We start from the raw sequence: 20,245 nt of genomic DNA on the forward strand, positions 1-20,245 counted from the left end.
CCCAAGGACTGTCAATTGCAGAGATTTTCAGTCAAACAGTACCTCTGAAACTGATGGCACAAAAGTACCACTAGAAAAACTGACACCTCTAGAAGTAACATGAATCAAATTAGGCCTTGAAATACTAACATATACATTTTTTTTAAGTGTGCATTGTTGTATAACTCTATACTCTTCACATTGTCTATGCAGAAGCAGTGGGATCAGTAAGTTGTGGTGGGTGTAGATCTGGGCACAGTGTTGCTGCTGCTCACACAAAATGCCATTTGACTTCAGCAAGAGCTGCAGTGAAGGTTTGCAATCCGTGGCCCACATGAAGACTTTCCTCACCACCATATGTTAAAACATCCATCCCTGAAACAAAGAAGCCCTGTGTCCTTTTTGAAGCCTCTACATGGATGAATCCTTGTACAAGTTTATTAAACTTTTTTACTCAGGTAAAGCTTCCAGTGTCACAGCAGAAGATTTATCTGTTGAATGTATGAGTAAAACATCAGTTAAGAGTAAATGAGCTGTTAAAAAAATAGGGACTGATTTAAAAATGTTTAATGTCTGAAGCAATTCCAGGAGTGGGAGATGGAGAAAATAGAATAAAAGTATTTAATCAACAAAGCCTTTTTCCTTCGCAACAAAAACTTGCTAAGGAACAGAAGTCTTAGTGGTACCTTTTCTTATTTCCTTGCACTGCCTCAGAAGACTTCAGTGTGTGGTATAAAGCAGAAGCAGCTGCATGGCCCCTAAGAGGAAGACATCATTTTTTTGTTTTCTTGATCTACTGAACAGAATGTGAACCCAGCGCTCCACTAGCTTTTGGTCAGGCAATTCACAAAATATTCCCGTCCAGCCCTGGTAACACTGACACATGAATCTCTGCCTCATGGCTTCAATACTCTCCAGGTTGGGTTCACCAGTCACCTGGAACCTGGGGCCTCTTTCTGAGTGACTGGCTCGGATCTTAAAATTACTGGGTGACAAATGGAGGTAAGCAGAAGAGTCACTGTTTTTGCGGATACATCTTCCATTCTTCTTGCACAGGACTTTGCTACAGAGTTTGGCTGCTGAGGTCACGTTAATGACGTAATGTCCTAAGGGTCCATCAATGTACTGTTTCACAGTTGAACAACTCTCCTGTAGATAATAAAAGACCATGACACATTTCTCAGTAGCTAATATTATGTCCAAATCTTTTATTTCTAAGAAGATGCTAGTATAAAACTGTTCTTGGCTAAAATACTCTGTTGAGACAAATCTTGTTGGATTTACATACTGAAGTGATCTATTGGATTTAAGTGAGTTTACTTCCATGGGTAAGATTAGCAAAACATTAACCTTTACTATATTGTCTATTTGGGTGCTTGGTAGCCACATACAGTATTAGACTTGGGAGGAGTCCTAGTAAACAGAAAGAGAGTTTATATGCTAATCTGAGACTAACTAGTTCCTTAAGTAGAGATTCCTGGTAACTGCTAACAAGGAGCAGGGCATGGCACTAAAGCACATATGTATAGTTTTAAAGCACATATTGAGTCACTGCTTTGGTCCTGATCTCTCCAACTCCTTCAATTTACTAGAAGCCACATAATTTTCAGAAACCAGCAAAGGAGTTGTGCAATTGCAGCTAGAAAGTTCCAGTTCAGAGTTTCCTCTTCTTCTGCCCAAGTCAGTGGTGCTTTGCCAGAGATGACAGGAGAAGAGCAGACTGCATGAAAAACAGAGCAGACACCAAAGCTCAGGTTCAGAAGCTGAGCTAGCCTGCTGTGAAACCCCAGTGCAGCCTCCTGCCACCTCCATCACTTCAAGAAAGATTATTTGTGAAAGACTGAAGAACCTGGGAGGAGGAACTATGCCTTTTGTTGTAGCAGCATCATTTGCCACCTTTCATTTCAACACAAACGCCACTAGCAAAGAGAAAAAATACCCTCCTTCAGACTCCATCCCTTCCCTGTGGATCTGTACAAACTGCCACAGCTAGAAGAACACACCACAGGGTAGAACACTGTAAACGAAACTGTGTTTATATTTGTATGAAGTTGCTTCAAAACATGCCTGTCTTCTAGCCTGGACTCATTATTCCAAGCTGCTACAAATGACCTGCCCAAAGCAATATGCTCTGAAGCAATGGGACTTCTCAACCTAAAAAGTACAGGACTAAGGAGACCATGTAGGCCGTTATCCTCAGTTGCTGGCTGATGGTATCAAAAAAGATAGATAGGTGGTACAGAGGGTATGGTGGCAGGGAAGAGGTATTGAGGTGATTCCTAAATACTAATAAACCAATACAACCTACCTTTGAACTGGCATATTGCATACTGCCCCAGAGAACAACTCCTGCTGCTCCCAAAGCTGCACTTTCACCAATGGTATTGACCAGATCTGTCTGAAAAAGGAGAAGGCCAAAATCAGACAGCAGAAGAATCAAAGATATAAAAATAAAAGTAAAAAATCACAAGAATATGGGCATAACTTTTTTTTTTTTTTTCCCCAGAGGAGACATTGATCCTGTGGTATATCCTTCACAGTAAAAGTGCTATTTAGTTTAGAAAGCTCTTCTGTGTACTTCCAAAGCTTTGCGTAGATTTTCATGCGTAGATTTCACGCATTTAAGACAATTACAGAGAAGTCAGAAGGAGCAGTGACTTTGACCTTTAACTAAAGGTTGGACAAAACAGTGCAAGAAAACCTGCAGAAGTCTGAAAGAGTAGAACTTGCCTACTGGCTCTTAGTGTAGGGTTCAGAGTAATATAAAGTATAATCAGTCTCCCTTGAAGTTTATGTTGCTGCTGATCATCCAACTGGTCTTTTAGAGAAGGCAATTACCCTTAAAAGTCTATAATCTGGTGATAGTTTTATAAAAGGAGAGTGGTGTGGGCTGAAGGTGTTACTTTTATGTGGGAAATGACTATTTTTTTTTTTCCTATGGGAATTAATTTATCAGTAAAAAAAAAAAAAAAAAAAAAAAAAAAAGTATGTGAATTAAAGATCAAAATATCAAAAGTTAAGAGAATGTGAAATATACCCTCTTGGTAATGAGGGTTCCCAGGGCTTTCTCATCTGCAAAGCATTTTATGAAGATTACCCAGATACACAGGCTGGACTGTGATTCTGCACTGGACCCATGACGACTGAGTGATTTAGCACTAACACGGTTCAGATCTCATTAACAAATTAATGAAACCTTTTCAGACAGCCAAAGTAAATAATCAATAAATATCTAGCTTTACTGGATGAGCTAAGACCTGAGAAAACCCTGAAATAAAGATTTTGCAAGTAATATGCTTCAGGAGTTAGGGTGCTTGACCAGGAATCAGTAAAACCAGTTTTTATTCCCTCATATTACATCGATTTCTTTTGTTACTGTAGAAATTGTTTAGATTAAGATCCACAAAGAGGATTTCAGCACCTCATATCTAATTCATACAGATATAAAATAATCAAATTAAAGAGCATAACCCTTAAAGTTTACCTAGTCCTCTGGTTGTTTGAAGTCCAATGACACTGATAATTTCACAACTCAAGTTCCCAAGGCACTTCCACTTCCACTTTTGTGCACACCTAGAATCACCACCTTGCCAATGCTGAGAAACTCAGCACTTTTCTCAGGCTAAGACCAAATTCTGGCATTTGATTGGAAGGTATATTCCCCTAGGGATGCTTAAAGGACTCTTATGGCACCTGCACAAGTGTTGGACACTGGCAAAAAAAACAACTCACTGTAACAAAAATTGTATAGGACTTCATTTAAACACTCTCCTTCCACCTTACATTTCCTCTTCTTGTGTTATTTAAAACAAAAGTTGAGTTCTAAGAGTCCTCCCCAGGAAGAAAGAGAATCAGAGAGACACAGGCTGAATTTTTCTCTCTTTCCCCAAGGTTAAAAGGTACATTATCTCCAGCTAACCCTCCAGTGGGGGTTATCTTCACCATGAGGTTACAGACAATGTTTAGAGGGGTGCCATTTCTCTTTCTGATGCCATTTCTCTTTGCACCAATTCAATGAAGATTCAAACGAGAGCAAGAGAAACAAGTTGGAACCTGACTACAGCTTATGATTATTTCAGCTTAATAAATTGGTAATTTGCCCACAACAAAAGCAGTAAGGTTTCTGACTGTCATTTCTAGGCACAGTTACATTTTTTACTGGGTAACTGATTCACGTTCAGTACCTCAAAAGCCATCAGCTCTTCCCTGAATAACCTATAAACAGGAGGCTGCACTCTCTCTTTTATTTTCTCTCTCCTGTACACTCGCTTTTTTTGGTCCGGTGATTCCCTAACTATTTTTTGGTGTCTAACACAAGGTCCTGAGCAGGCTGGGAAGAGAACTGAACTGATATTTCCTGGGACAGAGGTGAGTGCTCTGACCACCAGTTGGTCACATGAAGAGGGAAGCACCACCACCTGCCCTTGCCATAGACAGGGTTAGAAGATAAAAGTCTAATCCCCTATTTGAGTATTTTGAGAAATGGAACGATAAGTGCCTCTCATAACATCTGAGAGCAATAAATCCGGAGCAGAGATAGGGAGGTGCCTCTCTGAAGCCTTGTACAAGGCACATGAGCTCCACCAGTGGCCTCAGACACAGCAGTCCTGGTGCAGCTCCTCACACAGGGCAGCTTGCCACTAGTGGGGCTCACTGGCATGGCTCTGCCAGGTAAGCGTAAGAAGTACTGCATATGGAAGAAAACATGCGAGTTTAAAAAATTTTAGACATCATTTTAAATATGACCACCTTGGCATTTGTCCAGGTGGGGAATCTTATTTCATCCTTTGTATCAGATCCTTGTCCATCCATGTTGGAAGACTGTCCTGAAGAGACAACTTTATGGATCAGCTACCACTTAGGCGTCTGGTATTTCTCCAAGTGATAAATAAGTCAACAAAGCCTCTTCCTTTCCAATGCTCATTCTCATTCAAGCTTTTGGGGGCAGTGTGCAACAACCAAAGATCTTCAAGATTATACTGGTCTATCAGACAGATGATTTGGCAGAGGAGGAGGCTCTAGTTCCTATCAATACTTCTCCATATTTTGATCAGCCTAATCACTGCATTGGACACTAAAAAAGTAGGAGGTGAGCTAAGCTGTTTCAGTTTTGGAGACTGAGAGGAACAGGACAGTCAGTCTAGTTATATGTTGAGGAAAGAAAAATAAGTACATCTGTAATCTTTCCTCTAAATTCAGAACAATCAGATTCAGACATGCTTTTTCTGTATTCAGGAATGGCAGTGGCTTGTTTGCAGAGAATGGCCTCTGTTCACATGCACACCTGATCATCAGAGAAGACTGTAGCTGAATGAGAGAAGTTGTTATCCATTATGCATCTTTTGTTAGTTGTCATCCTGCTGTATTAATGATTTCAGCCATCTAGCCAGGAAGCACAGATGCTACTGTGTAACTTCCTTCTCCCACACGATTAGTAGTGAATTGTCAAGGCAGATAGTTTCTAAATACCTTACAGGTGGCAAACTGCTTATATGCATTTGTAGGGAATACAGAAACCTTTCATAATGATTGGGAACCTAATTCAGAATTTATAAATTGTTTCCAAGAAAAAAAGCAGGATTAATTTCTCAGAAACTTTTTGCACAACTCACCTGATTTCCAGGTGCAGTCAGGGTGAAAGGTACAGGACACATAGCTACAGCATCCGTTTGAGACTTGGGTCTTTCATCTTTATGAAGGTCTGCTAGAGCTGTGTTTCTCCCTCAGTAATTCTGACTCACAACCATTCTTTCTATTTTCTTCCACTGTGACATTTACTGTATTTTTCATATTGTGTACAGAAGAGCTTACATACAAGGCTTGAACATGTCCACAATTATTTCTGTTGGACCAGAATATCGCAGCTCTTGCACAGCTTGGAGCAGGGCAGCAGTTCTCCTGGCCCAGTCTCTATCAGAGCCCAAGTATCTATTAGCCTGCTATCCCAGATTTTCTATGGCCATTTAGCCTGGATATCATTGTACTATGCTAGCTCCTTTCTTTGTCACATTCATGCACATTATTGCCGGAACTAGGAGGTGTCGTGCCTTGTTTGTAAGTCTGTGAGCATCACTTAGGGGCTCATCGAATGAGAAGCTCTAGTCTCATCTAAAATCTGAACACACAAAACCGTATTTAAAATATCTTGGTGGCTTTAGTGCTATGAAGGAAAACAAGAATGTTATTTTCCTGATCATTCCTATTTAAAGTTTTCTTAAGTGCAACTCTGCAAGTTCCTGGCAGTCCCAAGCTGTTCACACAGAGGATGTGTATAGTTTGGAGACATGTCAAGCCCTGTCCCCATAGCTGCCTGCAGAGTTGGGTGCTGTCCTTATTAGCAAAGATGTTTCTCTGGCTATGTATGGATCTTCCCTGGCTGCAAAGTTATAAAGTGATTTTTAAAGCATCTAAATGGCTACATGCAATTGAAAAACAGGCCAGTGAGTTAAGAGTATAACTTAAGAGGAATTTGTCACTCCAAATTGCCACTGTGCTGTTCAGAAAAAAGCTTGAAGTAAAACATTAACTTTATACCATCACAGATTTTGAACTTGTGCATAACTGGTAGCAGCATATTAGTTTTCATAGCTTTCAGTAACATGTGGTATCTTTATATTGATCAAGGGACTAATTTATACTGTAAAAATGTATCATTTCAGCTTGCATTTGAAGAATGCTCTTTTATTTCATGGCCTGAGTTCTTCAGTGAAGCTGTTCTGCATGAAATCCTGCTTGTACTGTACCCAGTGGCTCCTTGCCTTCAGTGGGAACCAACCTTGCCTGTTTGCCCATGATTTCCAAGTCAGCTAGGACCTGCAGTTTCCACATTACACAGAAAACAGGTCCAAATAGGCCCTGAAAATGAGGCAGACTGAATTAATGTTTGCTTCTACTTGCCACTTGCTTCCTAGCGGCAGCCTGAAACACTTCCCAGGCTTTGGGGGCTCCACCTCCCCTCCCCATCTCCAGCTCCAGGCTGAAGCCACATGCAGCCTATGGTTTGCTGGACTGACCATTGCCTTTTCCCTTGCCCCTTCTCTCCTTTTTGCTGTTCTTGTTTCAGTCAAGAAATTGTCTCTGGCAGCAGCAGAAGTGAGCTCTCATGCAGCTCTCCCTAGACCAAAGGGAGGGAGCACCCCCGGATGCCCTTGGCTGTTGAGGGGTTGTTTTTATGTGCTCCCTGCCCCAAATTTCCTCCTCTCTTCCCTCTTGTGGAATTGATAGTGATCAACACAAAACTTTCAGCACTTGGGACATCTACTAAAGAAATCAATAAACATCTGTGTCTCTCTATTATGTGCATATGTTCCCCCTCTACTCTGCCCTGGTGAGGCTACATCTGGAATATTGTGTCCAGTTCTGGGCCCCACAGTTCAAGAAGGACAGGGAACTGCTTGAGAGAGTCCAGCGCAGAGCCACAAAGATGATTAAGGGAGTGGAGCATCTCCCTTATGAGGAAAGGCTGAGGGAGCTGGGTGTCTCTAGCTTGGAGAAGAGGAGACTGAGTGGTGACCTAATTAACGTTTATAAATATGTTAAGGGCAAATGTCATGAGGATGGAGCCAGGCTCTTCTCAGTGATGCCCAATGGTAGGACAAGGGGCAATGGTTGTAAGCTGGAACACAGGAGGTTCCACTTAAACGTGAGGAGGAACTTCTTTACGGTGAGGGTAACAGGGTACTGGAACAGGCTAAAAAAGGAGGGAGGGGGGGGACCCTTCCTTGCGCAAAACCCCCCTGGACGCCTTCCTGTGTAATCTCATTTAGGTTCCTGCTCCGGCAGGGGGATTGGACTAGATGATCTTTTGAGGTCCCTTCCAATCAATTCTGTGATTCTGTGATAAACAAAGTCAGAGCCATGACTGTCATTACATATCCAGATGGTCTGGGATTTGTACACATATAGCTTTACCACCAATGTTGTGGCCACTATATATTTATGCACTTGATCGTTGGTTGCAGGAATATTGCATGACTTAGTTTCTTTATTAAGAGGAGTCCACAGTGTTAGCACTAAATGTTGGATCATGAAGATATTTGAACGTGTTTTACCTTTGAAAAGCAAGATGGCCAATGCTCATGATGCAGGAGTTAGGAACTCCAGGCCAGACTAGTTTACTTGACTGGTTTATTTCTATACTGAGTGAATTTACATTTGGATAAAGAAACAAAAAAGCCCTGAGGCTCCTTTCTCATGAAGTTTATCTTTCCATTACACTAACTAGTTTTAAACTTTATGAAAATTTGTCAAGTTCATTTCACAAGCTGTCCTGCAGAATTAAAATATCAGAATAAATTACTTACTTAAGGAAATTATTTTTTTGTACTTTCTTTCTAAATTACCCTCATTAAAAATATATAATGTTATCCTACAGTAGAGCAAAGTGCTGCAATACTAACTATTAAAAGGTATAGAGTTTTGAACCATGACTAAAGTACTTCCTTTTAGAGGGTCTTTCTTAAACATGAAAAACAAATGCATAAATGCTTTTATACAAGTAAAACTTTTAGAAAGTACTTTTTCTAAGAGACTGTTTCTAATCTCTAAATTCCTAAAGAAGTCTGTCTGCTTACCTCTGTTAAAACATGAAAAGTATAGGCATAAAATGGTCTGGAGTAAACAAAAACAGGCAAAACATAGTCTTTTCTAGCAATTGAGGCAACACGTATTGCCTCCTTAACCCGATAGTGAACAAACTTCAGTGCATTTGGACTTGACTTCAGTACATAATCCAGGTATATAGAAGGGTAGAGAGCAGTGCTTTCCTTCCATAGCCAAAGCAGGAGGTCATTGCGGGAAGACTCAATGTCTGGGCATTTCCCTGTGTATGTTTGGGGTTGTTCTTTGTAATCATAATTGTAGCAGTCTGGGTAAAGGTAGTAACCCCATAAACCGTTTGGTCTCATATGTTCAGCCAGAAGGATAGTGTTGTTCATAAAGCTCTTGCCAGCATTTTCAAATTCCTCTTTAGCCACTTTCCTAATTTTGTCCTCTGACCACTGAGGATGTCGTCTCCTAACCATCTCAAGAGATTTATTTCTATAAATGCTTTTATTACCCCAGTTCCTATCCCACTGGGGCCTCCAGTTTTCCCAGTCAATGATTGCAAGTCCCTGAAATTTCTTCATGGGTATGCAATAGTCAATGTCAGACTTTGCTTTATTAAGGTGTTTGATAAGACTTTCGTTCTGAGGTACCCCTCCATTGACAGGGTCTCCGTTATCTGAGTAGTAGGGATAGTATCCCAAATGAGTGTGATAGAAGATTGTCACGCTGGACCCACTCAGAGTCTCATTGGTGTTGGATGCAATGTCAAAAACACTGAGATCCAGGTCCACCTTGTAACGCAGCCTGCACTGCTCAGTCGGCGCGTTCCAAAACACCATGAAAGGCTTGTGCAGAACCAGGGGGGCCCTTGCAGGCTTCAGTAGTTGTGCATCAGCCATAGTAAGCAGCAACATCACTGCTAACCATTTCACCCAAACATCCATGGTATGTTGTTTTCTGGGAAATTGTTATGATGTGTCCTTGAAAATGAAAATGAGAGAAGACATGTTAGAAGGGCAGTAGCCACCCTGGAGACAGACAGCATGACAAAGGGATGTCTTTCGGTTTGATTTGCCTTTTTTAATATTATACCCAGTGCAAAGAGAGAAACATCCAAAACTATCATCTTGTTCTAATTTCAAATGCTTTGGAAGACTTTTTGATAGACTTTGCTGTCTGGAATTGCGTTCTGATGCTCAGCTTTTTTTGCTTTCCTCCTCATCCAGACACCTCACATAGTTGATTCAGACTTTTCCTTAACACTTATTTCCTCCATGATGTCTAAGAAAAATGAGTTAATAAAAGAATAACTTAAACAGCAGTATAAAAAAGAACACGCTGCTCATTTGAAATTTCGTCTTCCAAGCATGTTCTGCTATGGTCTGTCTAACTTGCCCAGAGCATCATCACAATGGGGTTTAGGGCTTCTTTACTCTCTGTGTATGATAATGGTCACAACAGGAAAGGTAATTTAAATAAAAGGTAGAAACCTCTACCTCACAAAGATGAATCAAGAGAACACAGAACTGTTGCAATTTTCAGAACATCTGAAAAAAGGTGTAGTTATCTACCCCTGAATTTAATTTTCATTGTCTAAATGAATAGATGCAACAGTGATAATCAATCTGTAGACTAGAAGGGTGATATTATTAATGACTTAATGGTTCAAGCTTCTTATTATACTGAAAGCAAATTAAATAACCATACACTAAAGAAAATAAATTATGTTAAGCATTATCTTGAATGGATGGAAAAGTATGCTACATCTTTTAAAAAGGGACCTAGTCTGTAGAAATAGGGGCTTATTAGTATTAATTTTTCCTTTCAGGATCTGCTGTTTTCCCTGACTGATAAGCACACTGTCTTGGGGACTACTAGTACTCTGGGAGCTGCCAGAGCTGCAGGGCTGCTGGCACCCACACCTCTACTTTGGACCCCGTGGGGCAGCTGTTCATCCACTGCCTGCAGCTGGCTGTTCCAGGATCTTCCCCTGCTCCTGCCTCTTCCTCAAGAAGTATAACTCAGCTCTGTCCTGGGTTTGTCATTCAGGTTTATTTGCTCAGGAATAAAATACCTTTTATTGATGCTAATGAGTAACACTGCGCGGTGGGGTCCAGCTGATCATTAAAATTGTTCACTCTTATGAATATTATGTTATAGTATGACATGGTTTATCCTCTCATTATTATCTTCTAACATTCACCTGTACCTGTCAAGTTCCTCCATTTTATTCACATGTTAAATAACATTAAGCTGCAATCACTGCCTACATTGCAGGTTCAATTCATGCACTAGCCATGTGAATTTGAAATGTCCTGCAACCGGAGATTTCCCAATTTTTACATCCATTTTTAATGAATTCCTTCCTTGCCTATAAAGTCAGACCCAAGTTATCCTATCATAATTAGCCTAGCTTCACTTGTCTCTAGTATTTTCTCACTGTTACATCAGTTAATCACTTAACTCCTTTCCTAGACAAGGAGAGCTCTTCACACCTACCCATCTATTAGCTCACAGCCAGGATCACTAGGTTTGTTACTTTCCAAACCAGTATAGCCAACACACCACTCTACTAGATTTTGCAGTACTCCTTGGAGTACCACAAAGGTATGCCTTTTAACTAGTAATATGATGCCAAATCTACAGGAAAACTGTGAGTACACCTACACAAATCAGCCAGCAGACTTATTAAAGAAAAAAAATGTTCCATTGTTTGAAAATTTGTTGGCCTTTGTGAGTGATATAATCCAGGGTTTCTCACCCTGTCATTTCTCTTTCTTTGCCATTATTCCATCCTTTGGGTTTCACACTTCTTTTCCTGTTTGTCACTGCTCTCCTGATCCTCTGCCTTTTCCTTAAGTCACTACTTTGTCTCTTTATCTCCTAGAGAACAAACTTTCTCTTCTCTATCCTGTCTTATATTTTTCCATTTTCAGTCCCAGTAAAGCATCAAATCCCCCCACTCAGTGGTCTGGTACAAGAGCACCTTCCCAAGAAGTGGAGAAAAGCAATTTGCACTAAGCAGTTGCGACAGGCAATGAGTGAGGAGCAGGACAGCAAGAAGCCACAATGTAGGGCTCCTCAGGAGCAAGCCCTCATTAGCAAGCTAGAGATTTATGGTCCTGTTGTTTCCGCACTCGCTCTCTGGCTGCTTGCTTTGCATGCCTAAATAATAGAATCATAGAATCATTTTGCTTGGAAAAGACATTTAAGATCATCGATTCCGACTATAAACCTAACACTGCCAAGTCCACCAGATTTAGCATCTAGTTTTTAAAACTTTGCTCACAACCCTTTAGATCCTGTTAAGGATAACACCCTTGACTGAAATGGGCCATTGCTACAGGCCAGCAAGCTGGTACTAGGTGCAAGAGTGCCTGTTGGAAAAGGACTCCAGGTGGTTTTCACTCCACTGATCTGCTGGAAGGAAGTCTTGCTTGCAACTGGTATATTTTTCTCTGCTTTCCTTCAGAGTCTTGAATAATTATCTAAGTAATGTCATAGGCTGGGAAAAAAACAAAGCCACAAAAAATGCCTTTCTTTTCCTGTTTTATATAAACTGATGAATGTGTCACAGTACTTTGGGCACCTTCTTTGATGCAGTAAACTGACTCAGTACATTTGTAAGTGCTTTTTCAGGATTTGGACTGGATTTCTTTGCAGTACATGAGAAAAAGCCTATAATATAAACAAGCCTATAATATAAAGTTTTTCTCAAAATATAATAGCTCAGATGAAAGAGAAAGAGCAAGAGGAGAGAAAGGAAAGACCTTTAGTGCATTTCTGTGTTAAAAAAGACCCAGGAAAATATTCCAGCTGCCTATTCCCACAATCCAAATGCTGATACTGTTTAGTCTTGTGTTCTTATGAACATATAATTAGATCATTTTGTCATGTATTAATGACTAATACAGTAAGGTTCCTGTCTAGATCTGTCAGCCCTAGGCATTAAAACACTGCAGATAATAAAACACAAGAGAAATAGGCCTGGAAATATAGTGCAGGATAATTTTAACTTATGTTTTTAATTCCCAGACAATTCCTGTCACTGGTCTTGGCAGCTTTAAATCACAGAATGGCTGAGGTTGGCAGGGACCTCTGGTCCTACCCCTCTGCTTAAGCAGGGTCACCTGGAGCCAGTCACCCAGGATCATGTACGAAACGCCACAAGTGACAAAATGAAAATGCTTATCTCATAACACACTTAATATCTCTTGGGTGTCTTTTGACTGGATTGACAAATATTCATTGAATTAGTCACCCAGCTGTCTCTGTTGGCCTCAAAAAGAAGCCACCTTTCAGATGGCTAAAACTGCAAAGCATTTCGCTTTTCCTGATATTTTCTGTTGCACACAGGAAACACTTCTATACACACAATTCCTTAAAAGGGAGAAAATTCCCAAAAAAATTGTCTTGCAAAAAAGTTCCAATCCAGTTGCATCAATCCATGATTATTTCTGATGCTATTGACACATGAGAATTTAATTACAGATGCCTAGTTTTGCTTTAAAAAGCCATGTGAAGCCATGTGAAACAAGTTTCCAAAGAAACAGATAAGCCTATAATTCTGAAAGAGGGGAAAATGAATTATCTGTTGTTTCACAAATGGACAAAAGAACCTCTAAACAAGAACAAAACATCTTTTATCACAATTTCCACTGCTCTATCTTTGGACTATGGCCTTTTTAGTTTCATGCACAGGCATTAATTGGACTGCTTTAATTCCTTTTTTTTTTTAATGAGCACAGATACTAATGATTCCTTCTAGAAGCTCATTATCAACCTTGATTCAAATCCTCCTGTTTTTCTGATTCAATCACATATTGTCATGGTTAATTTAACTTCCCAAAGATGCACATAGCTTTCTGAGGCACTACTGTGTTTGCAGAGCAGAATCTGTTTTCAGTGTTTCTGCTCTATATTCTAAAAACAAAAATTAATTCTTCATAAGTGAAAGAACTGGGGGACTGATCACAAATCCATTGAAGCAGATGAGAGATTTTTTATTGTACTCGGGAAACTTTGGATCATGCTTTCATTGCACAAAATAACATGTAGTTTTCTATGTGCATCAGCTTCTGTTATGCAGTTTAGGATGAAGAGGGCTATGGATGTATTTCAATATATCCTTTAATAAGTGTGGTGAAATTTGTCATTTCTTGAATAGAAAAAGTGCATTCATTTCCACATATTACTTTCATATTTTTTGTAAAAAGAAAACCTTTGCTTTTCCCAAGCAAATGCTGCTAACTTAGTCCAATCTTTATTTCCACTATGTTTATTGGTCAGAATTCCACTATATTTTCATTTCAAAAGGGCTGAACTAGACATCTCAATTGCACACTTTGATTCTACAATAAATGGCTTAAATTCAGTAAAAATATATAATCTCACCCTAAAGAAACCTATTTGCACATCCTGTGTTCCAGTACAGCCCAATAGTGTTCTCCAGACAGCCAGCTCTATTTTTCTGCTAGTTTTTATTGATTATCCCAGCATTCTTTGCACTGTAACACATGATGTTACAGCTGGTACTTTTGATTATGATTCATATGATGGTCACATAGCCAGCCAACACAACTTCGTAACAGCCAGCAAAGGCATCCTCTCATTTTATACTCATCCATATGTTGACTTTTCAAGGAAGTATAATCCATATGTTTAGCTATAATACCATTTTCTGTTTTCATCTTCTGCTGAGTTCAATTGTTCTTGATGCTCAAGGTTTTCAATCTCTTCTGGATGAACAGCTCATTTGTATGGGCATATTCACTATTCAGATTTATCTTTTAGGAGTGGCACATTTTAAGTTTTTTTGACTGCCTATGCAGTGGGCAACAAGATAAGAAGAGTCTTCTATCAAATAAACATTTCTTAAAACTTAATAATCTTTCACTGTGTACTTTAGTTAACAGTTAATGTTCTGGAGATTTAATTTCATTATTCTTTACCTGTCAGGTGAGAAACTCACAGGATATCTATGTAATTTTTGTAATCATTCTGAAGAAACCAGTGTAATTTCTCCAGAGCTATAATGACAAAAAGTATGACATAAGGGGAAAGAGATTTTCAGAAGAAGTTGAAGTAAAGCAGGAAAAGCATGTAGATTTAGAAACTAATTTCAAGTAGGATTTAAAAAGGTGGTTTAGTTGATATTTCAATCTTTCTGAAATATCATAAAGATTATCTTAAAAAATAAATCACATGGACTGTAACACTTGGAAGCCCGCACCCGATGACTAAGTTAGCGTTATCTCACTCTTTCAATTTAGGCAGAGAAGGGAAAACTACACTCTTGCTTTCAAGACTGTTGAAATGTACACAATGGCATGTGCCGTAAGAAACTAAGAATTCACAGAGACATAGTTTTACCTCTTAAGTATAAGTTAGGCTGCACATCCATATGATGTCAACTTCATAATTGCTTCAGAATTCACAAACATATTTAAAAGAACCCACAAAAACAACAAAACAAAACAGAGAAAAACAATCTAAAGTTCCTACAGTAACAGCCACTTCAGATTCCTTCATTAACCAGTATCTGGCTAGTATAATTTAAAATAGAATAGGAAAGAGGTCCAGTTAAATTGTAGAGGAAAGGTGATTTTTCCCAACTTGTTAGGCAGAAAAGAGTCATGCTTTGTGGCTCAAACTATGTTTACAGCCCTTTACGGAGCTTGCTTTCAGCCTCCTTCATGCACTATTGACTCCTGTCTTGCAACTGCTGAGTTTAGCACTGTACTTTCTTTCATGGTAGACACACATTCATTTTAATTAATATTTCTCATATCTGTAGGGAAGCATTTTACTTGGAAAATAAACTAAATATGAGGGTACTTAAAAAGGAAATTAATGTAGCTGTATTGTTTGCATTCCACTGAGGAGTGTGCAGAACTGGCAGATAAAAGAAATGTCTTTTTTGAATATAGACTGACCACATTTGGGGTAGAAATTATTATTGTGGCTAAGAAATATGGACATTTCAACAGTATTTAAACATTTTTGTCACCATAGAATCGCATTGAAAAGTAGCTTGCAAATAACTTGAAAAATCTTGTGCATCAATACTTCATTTTTTAAGATATATGATTTATATATATACAATATGCATTTATAAGCTATCACGTATTTATCTTCACATGTATGTATATTCGTCTGTCTTCTTAGGAAATAAAAGAAAGACCAAATCTGTCCATTCTGTCCCTCTCTTGCTCCCTCTCCACTGTTATTCTTCTGTTTCAAATTTATGTCACGTCTTGCCTTTCCTGGTTTTATTGAAAAGTGGTTTGCATTAGATAAGGTGGTAAGGAGGACACAGACTGGATATCTATCATGAATCCTTCTATGGTTCAAAAGCATAAAACTGCACTACAGATTAAGTATCTCCTAAAGTCCCTTGACTCACATCTCATCCTAATTCTCCAGCTATATTTCTCAAACTAGATTCCACATTAAGAAGTGAACAGAAGAAGAATAACACTAAATTTTTGCAGTCTTCTTTACAGATCAATAAAAGTACAAAACAGACATATGATTTACTTTTCCCTTTGCAATTCATATTACAGCTTACTCTCAATAGTTGAACAGAGACGCAAGAGGCTGCAAGGCACAAAGTAGCATCCCTTTATTTTTGTGCAAAATATGTGAAAAGAAATTCAGAGAGCAAGAAGATGGGGATTCAGGCCTATGCTGTCGCTACTGACATTTTTGTAAACTGTGGGTTATTCATTTTAAAGCAAATAGAAAACATCAGAGGACATTCCTGGGTGCATATCACAGTTTTACAGTAAGTCATATTTGGGTCAGAGATCTGCTTAGGCATTTCCTGTTTAGCTTTATCGTTTCGGTTATGTGCAGCTCATGTCATGCCTTAAATTGAGAGAAAAGACTGCAAGGAGGCGTGAGAATGAAAGATTAAAAAACTTATATCAAAAAGATATGCTTCCCCTGGAACTCATAATTCTTCTATTAAAAATAATCATTTCAGTACTTCATGTGTCTTGGTCTATCCTGGTCTACCTGTAATGTCTTTTTCAGAGAGTCATGAGAGGCCAGACTCTTGCACCTTTACACACATTGTTTCTTGTGCCAAGTCGTAGCATTAGTACCAACAAGACCGAGGGCTACTCAGCACGATAAATGGTGATGGTGTTTCACACCTCCCTTGGCCGTAGCACTGGTTTCATAGAAGTGCAAATCACTCCTTAAACTACTTTCACCCCTGTACAAACCTCAGTAAAACCAGGAGACTTGGAACTTTTCATTTCCAGTTTGACTTTTCCTTTCCAGAATGACAGAGATTTTATCTGTGTTTAAAAGTGAGGAATGAGGGCGCAGGGCAGCGGAGGGCAGAAAGGTGGGGCTACCTCAGCTCCTCGGTACCAGCGCCAGACCCTCGGTGCAGCCTGCAGCCATCTGTGTTCATTCTGCAAGGCTTTGCCATCAAAAGCACCCTTTTGCCCATGCAGTGAATGCCTGGGCTCTGGACACTTCCAGATCTCACAGATAAAGACACCTGCATCTGCCTGTTGCCACCAAAGCACCTCTGGTACAACTTTTGACCTTTCCCCTTCCACATGTGCGGTTTAGGCGCCTTGAACATCTAGTGGTCAGGTGCTCCAGTGCTGCAACAGCTCTGTAAATTGTCCCAAATGCCTTCACATCCCTTTTTGGAGCCTGCATCCCCCCTTTTTCTTTTTTTTTAAATTTTTTTATCTGGTTGTTCAAGGCTGGGTGCAGCCTGCTCAATCATGAACAGGTGTGCTGGGGTCAGCTCATCCTTGCTTCATGCTTGCACACAAGTGGTGGAGGCTGCCAGAGCCGGAGATTCCATTCCCTCCTGGCTCTTCTCCCTCACTGCCCCAATGTCTTTAAAACAGGGACCTCCAACTGTTTCTCAAATGTTCATTCTTAACATCCTGCTGGAGAAGAGAGCATTCCCTATTGGGATATTGAAACTTTTCAGTGATTTAATAGCAAAACAGTGACAGGGAAAATTAAGATACAAGTCATGGCTCCCAGTACTGTTTTCGTTAAAAGACTGTCCTGTCATTTTAAATCACTGCAGATTATTGATGACACTTTGAATACCAGGGAAAAATAATGTGGTTTAAATCTGTGCAGTAGAGGGAGATTAAATATATATGTGCCACAAACAATTTTTCAGTTGCTGAAGCACTGAGTAAAATAAGTATCTTTTGAGTGGATGTATCTATATAAAATCTAGAGTATTATACTGTTTTATGTATCTAATACATGAATTTAGGTTGCAACTAATACATAAAGCACTGATCTAATTTTTTTATTAAAAAGCTTGATGTATTTTTATTTTCAATTCCATTCCATCAGCTTCTGTTGCATTGTAAACTGGAGACATATTTCAGAAAAAAAATATTCTCAATATTTACAGTTGTAAAGTTTATGTTAAAAGTATAACCTTTTATATGCAATTTTAATATTTATTTCTTCCTCAAATTCAAAGAATAAAGGGGAAAAAATAAATTTGTTTGGGTTTTTTTGCCTTCTCAAGGAGCTAGCTGTATAGATTATCAGAGCTGTGTAAAACTTTAATTCCTTAAATAACTAAGACTAATGTCCTCAGCAGTGTTCAGTACACTGTTCTGGCTCTGGTCCTTGATGGGTGGAAAATAAAAGAACCTACCAACAGTATTCTGAAAAAAGGTTCTTACTGGTTTATAGATTTTTCTTTTAATTTATTACTAAATAATTTTAACTGAAGATCATAAACATTAATTGGCACTAACAGAATACAACCTACCTTCTGGCATGTAATTTCAATAGCTTATAAGAATGTATGAATGGGTAATACTGTACAATAAATAATACATGAGTTTACATTGTTGCAAAGCATTTAAAATAGTTTAGCTTCTTTCACACCATCTGCTTAATTTACACATTCATTTCTCGAAAGGTTTATTGTTATTAGAGGCACTTATAAAAGAGAAAATTAAGTCGAATTGATAACACAGAGAATTCCTACAATCAGACCTTAGCTTATTCCTGAGAAAATGCTGCAAGCTAAATTAACTGTAGCTTTCTTGAAGATAAATTCTGCTTTCAGATGGTGTAATTCAAGAAAATTCAATTGAAATTAATTGAGGGGTGTAAATCTGGAAATATTCCAGTTGAATTAGTGGAGTTATTAAGCATTTATAATCTTGTGAGAGGAAAAAAATGTCCTTTAGTCAGCTAAAAATACCTAATATGTTGGCAAATGCTTAAAACAGTCATGTATTTCCACTGTAAATCTCTCCTTGCAGCAAATAATTCCTATTCTTTGGATAACACAAAAGGAAATATCACACTTTGCTGAACAGAACTCAGAACAATTTGGAAAATATGTGTATAGCATTTGAGGTGAATTAACTTCAGACTTTATTTGTGTGCTAATACACAGCTTGACTGGTGTCTATATCGCCTCAGATAAATAAATTAAAAATATCTCTAGCTCTACAAATACCCAGCACAATATATTAACACAAGCCATTAATTAACAGAATTTCTTGTCAAACAAACTGCATCCTCTTTTGGGCTCCTTTTGAGATTATTTTAAAATACACTTTCTGAAGCTGATGGACTACCTTACTGTAAGTCTTCTTGAAACAATTACCATGAATATTTTGTTTAATGAAAGAAGCTGGGTTTTTTTTCATATGGGATTAAATACACGACCAACATATGATGAGCTGCTTTCTAAGTGCATAATGTTGTATGCACAACCCAGTGTGCTTAAGTATAAAATTGATCAATCAGATTCTGAAGTACCTTTAAAGTCAAAACATTACTCTCGCTTTTCAAATGTGAATTTTATTTGCAGGCAGTGTTTCAAGATCAGTTTTCCAATTTAAAATTGCTATTGCACACCAGAGTGTAAAGTGCCAGTTAGCTATATGAAAAAAAAAAAAAAAAAAAGTCCAGAATTGACATGCTGCAGAAAATAACCCAGAAAGCCTTCCTAACTGGTAGACTATAAACAGAAGTGAAAACTTTATCTCTACTGATTATTAATTGAGTAAATAATATGGCACTTACCTCTATAAAATCAGTGAACAGCAGAAAACTTTGGTGGAACAATTTACAACAGCTGATGTGTTTGTCCCAGGAATGTGCTTTTCCTAATTAGTGGGCTTTTAACTAATGAGAAACTGAGGGCATCTGAAGAGAAGGGCAGAATTTCACCTAAATGTTCATCATGTCATTGCAAAATAAGTAAATAAACTAAATAAAAATTTAGCCATATTATTTGTAATCAGCCTGTCTCTTGCTGTAATAATTTTGTATCACCTACTTTTACGGCTTGATAAGGGAATGACTGGATTGGTGCTTGAGAAGAACTAATTTTGAGAGTTACACGCTCTGGACTCAGCAGTGACAGACATTAACAGCATGGACAGCTCGGTCACTGTGGCACAGAGAGAAGCAGAGATGCTTGAAAAACCAAGCAAACAAAATAGTTCAGGAAAAGCTATTTTAAAGAACTGTCTGGATGGCTGGGTCCGAGAGTTAGGTGAGTGGAGTTAAATCCAGTCAACCAGTCACAAGTGGTGTTCCTCAGGGCTCAGTTTTGGGGCCAGCTCTGTTTGATATCTTTACCAAGGATCTGGATGAGGGGATTGAGTGCACCTCAGTAAGTTTGCAGACAACACCAAGCTTGGTGGGAGTGTTGATCTGCTTGAGGGTAGGAAGGTTCTGCTAAGGG

At 38.8% G+C, this 20,245-nt stretch overlaps 1 protein-coding gene across 1 annotated transcript; it reads right to left on the minus strand.

The window, feature by feature from the left end:
* Positions 1-326: 326 nt before the first annotated feature.
* On the minus strand, positions 327-19,656 carry LOC104518906 (hyaluronidase-1). Its single transcript, XM_010162272.2, has 4 exons — positions 19,579-19,656; positions 8,553-9,506; positions 2,288-2,377; positions 327-1,128 (listed from the first exon to the last, which is right to left on the minus strand). Exons 2-4 carry the CDS (start codon positions 9,468-9,470, stop codon positions 700-702), a joined length of 1,437 nt encoding a protein of 478 aa, XP_010160574.2. The 5' UTR covers positions 9,471-9,506; positions 19,579-19,656; the 3' UTR covers positions 327-699.
* Positions 19,657-20,245: the final 589 nt, after the last annotated feature.

The sequence above is a fragment of the Antrostomus carolinensis genome, unplaced genomic scaffold (genome assembly GCF_000700745.2).
Source record: "Antrostomus carolinensis isolate BGI_N321 unplaced genomic scaffold, ASM70074v2 scaffold21122, whole genome shotgun sequence".
Taxonomy (NCBI): Eukaryota; Metazoa; Chordata; class Aves; order Caprimulgiformes; family Caprimulgidae; genus Antrostomus; species Antrostomus carolinensis.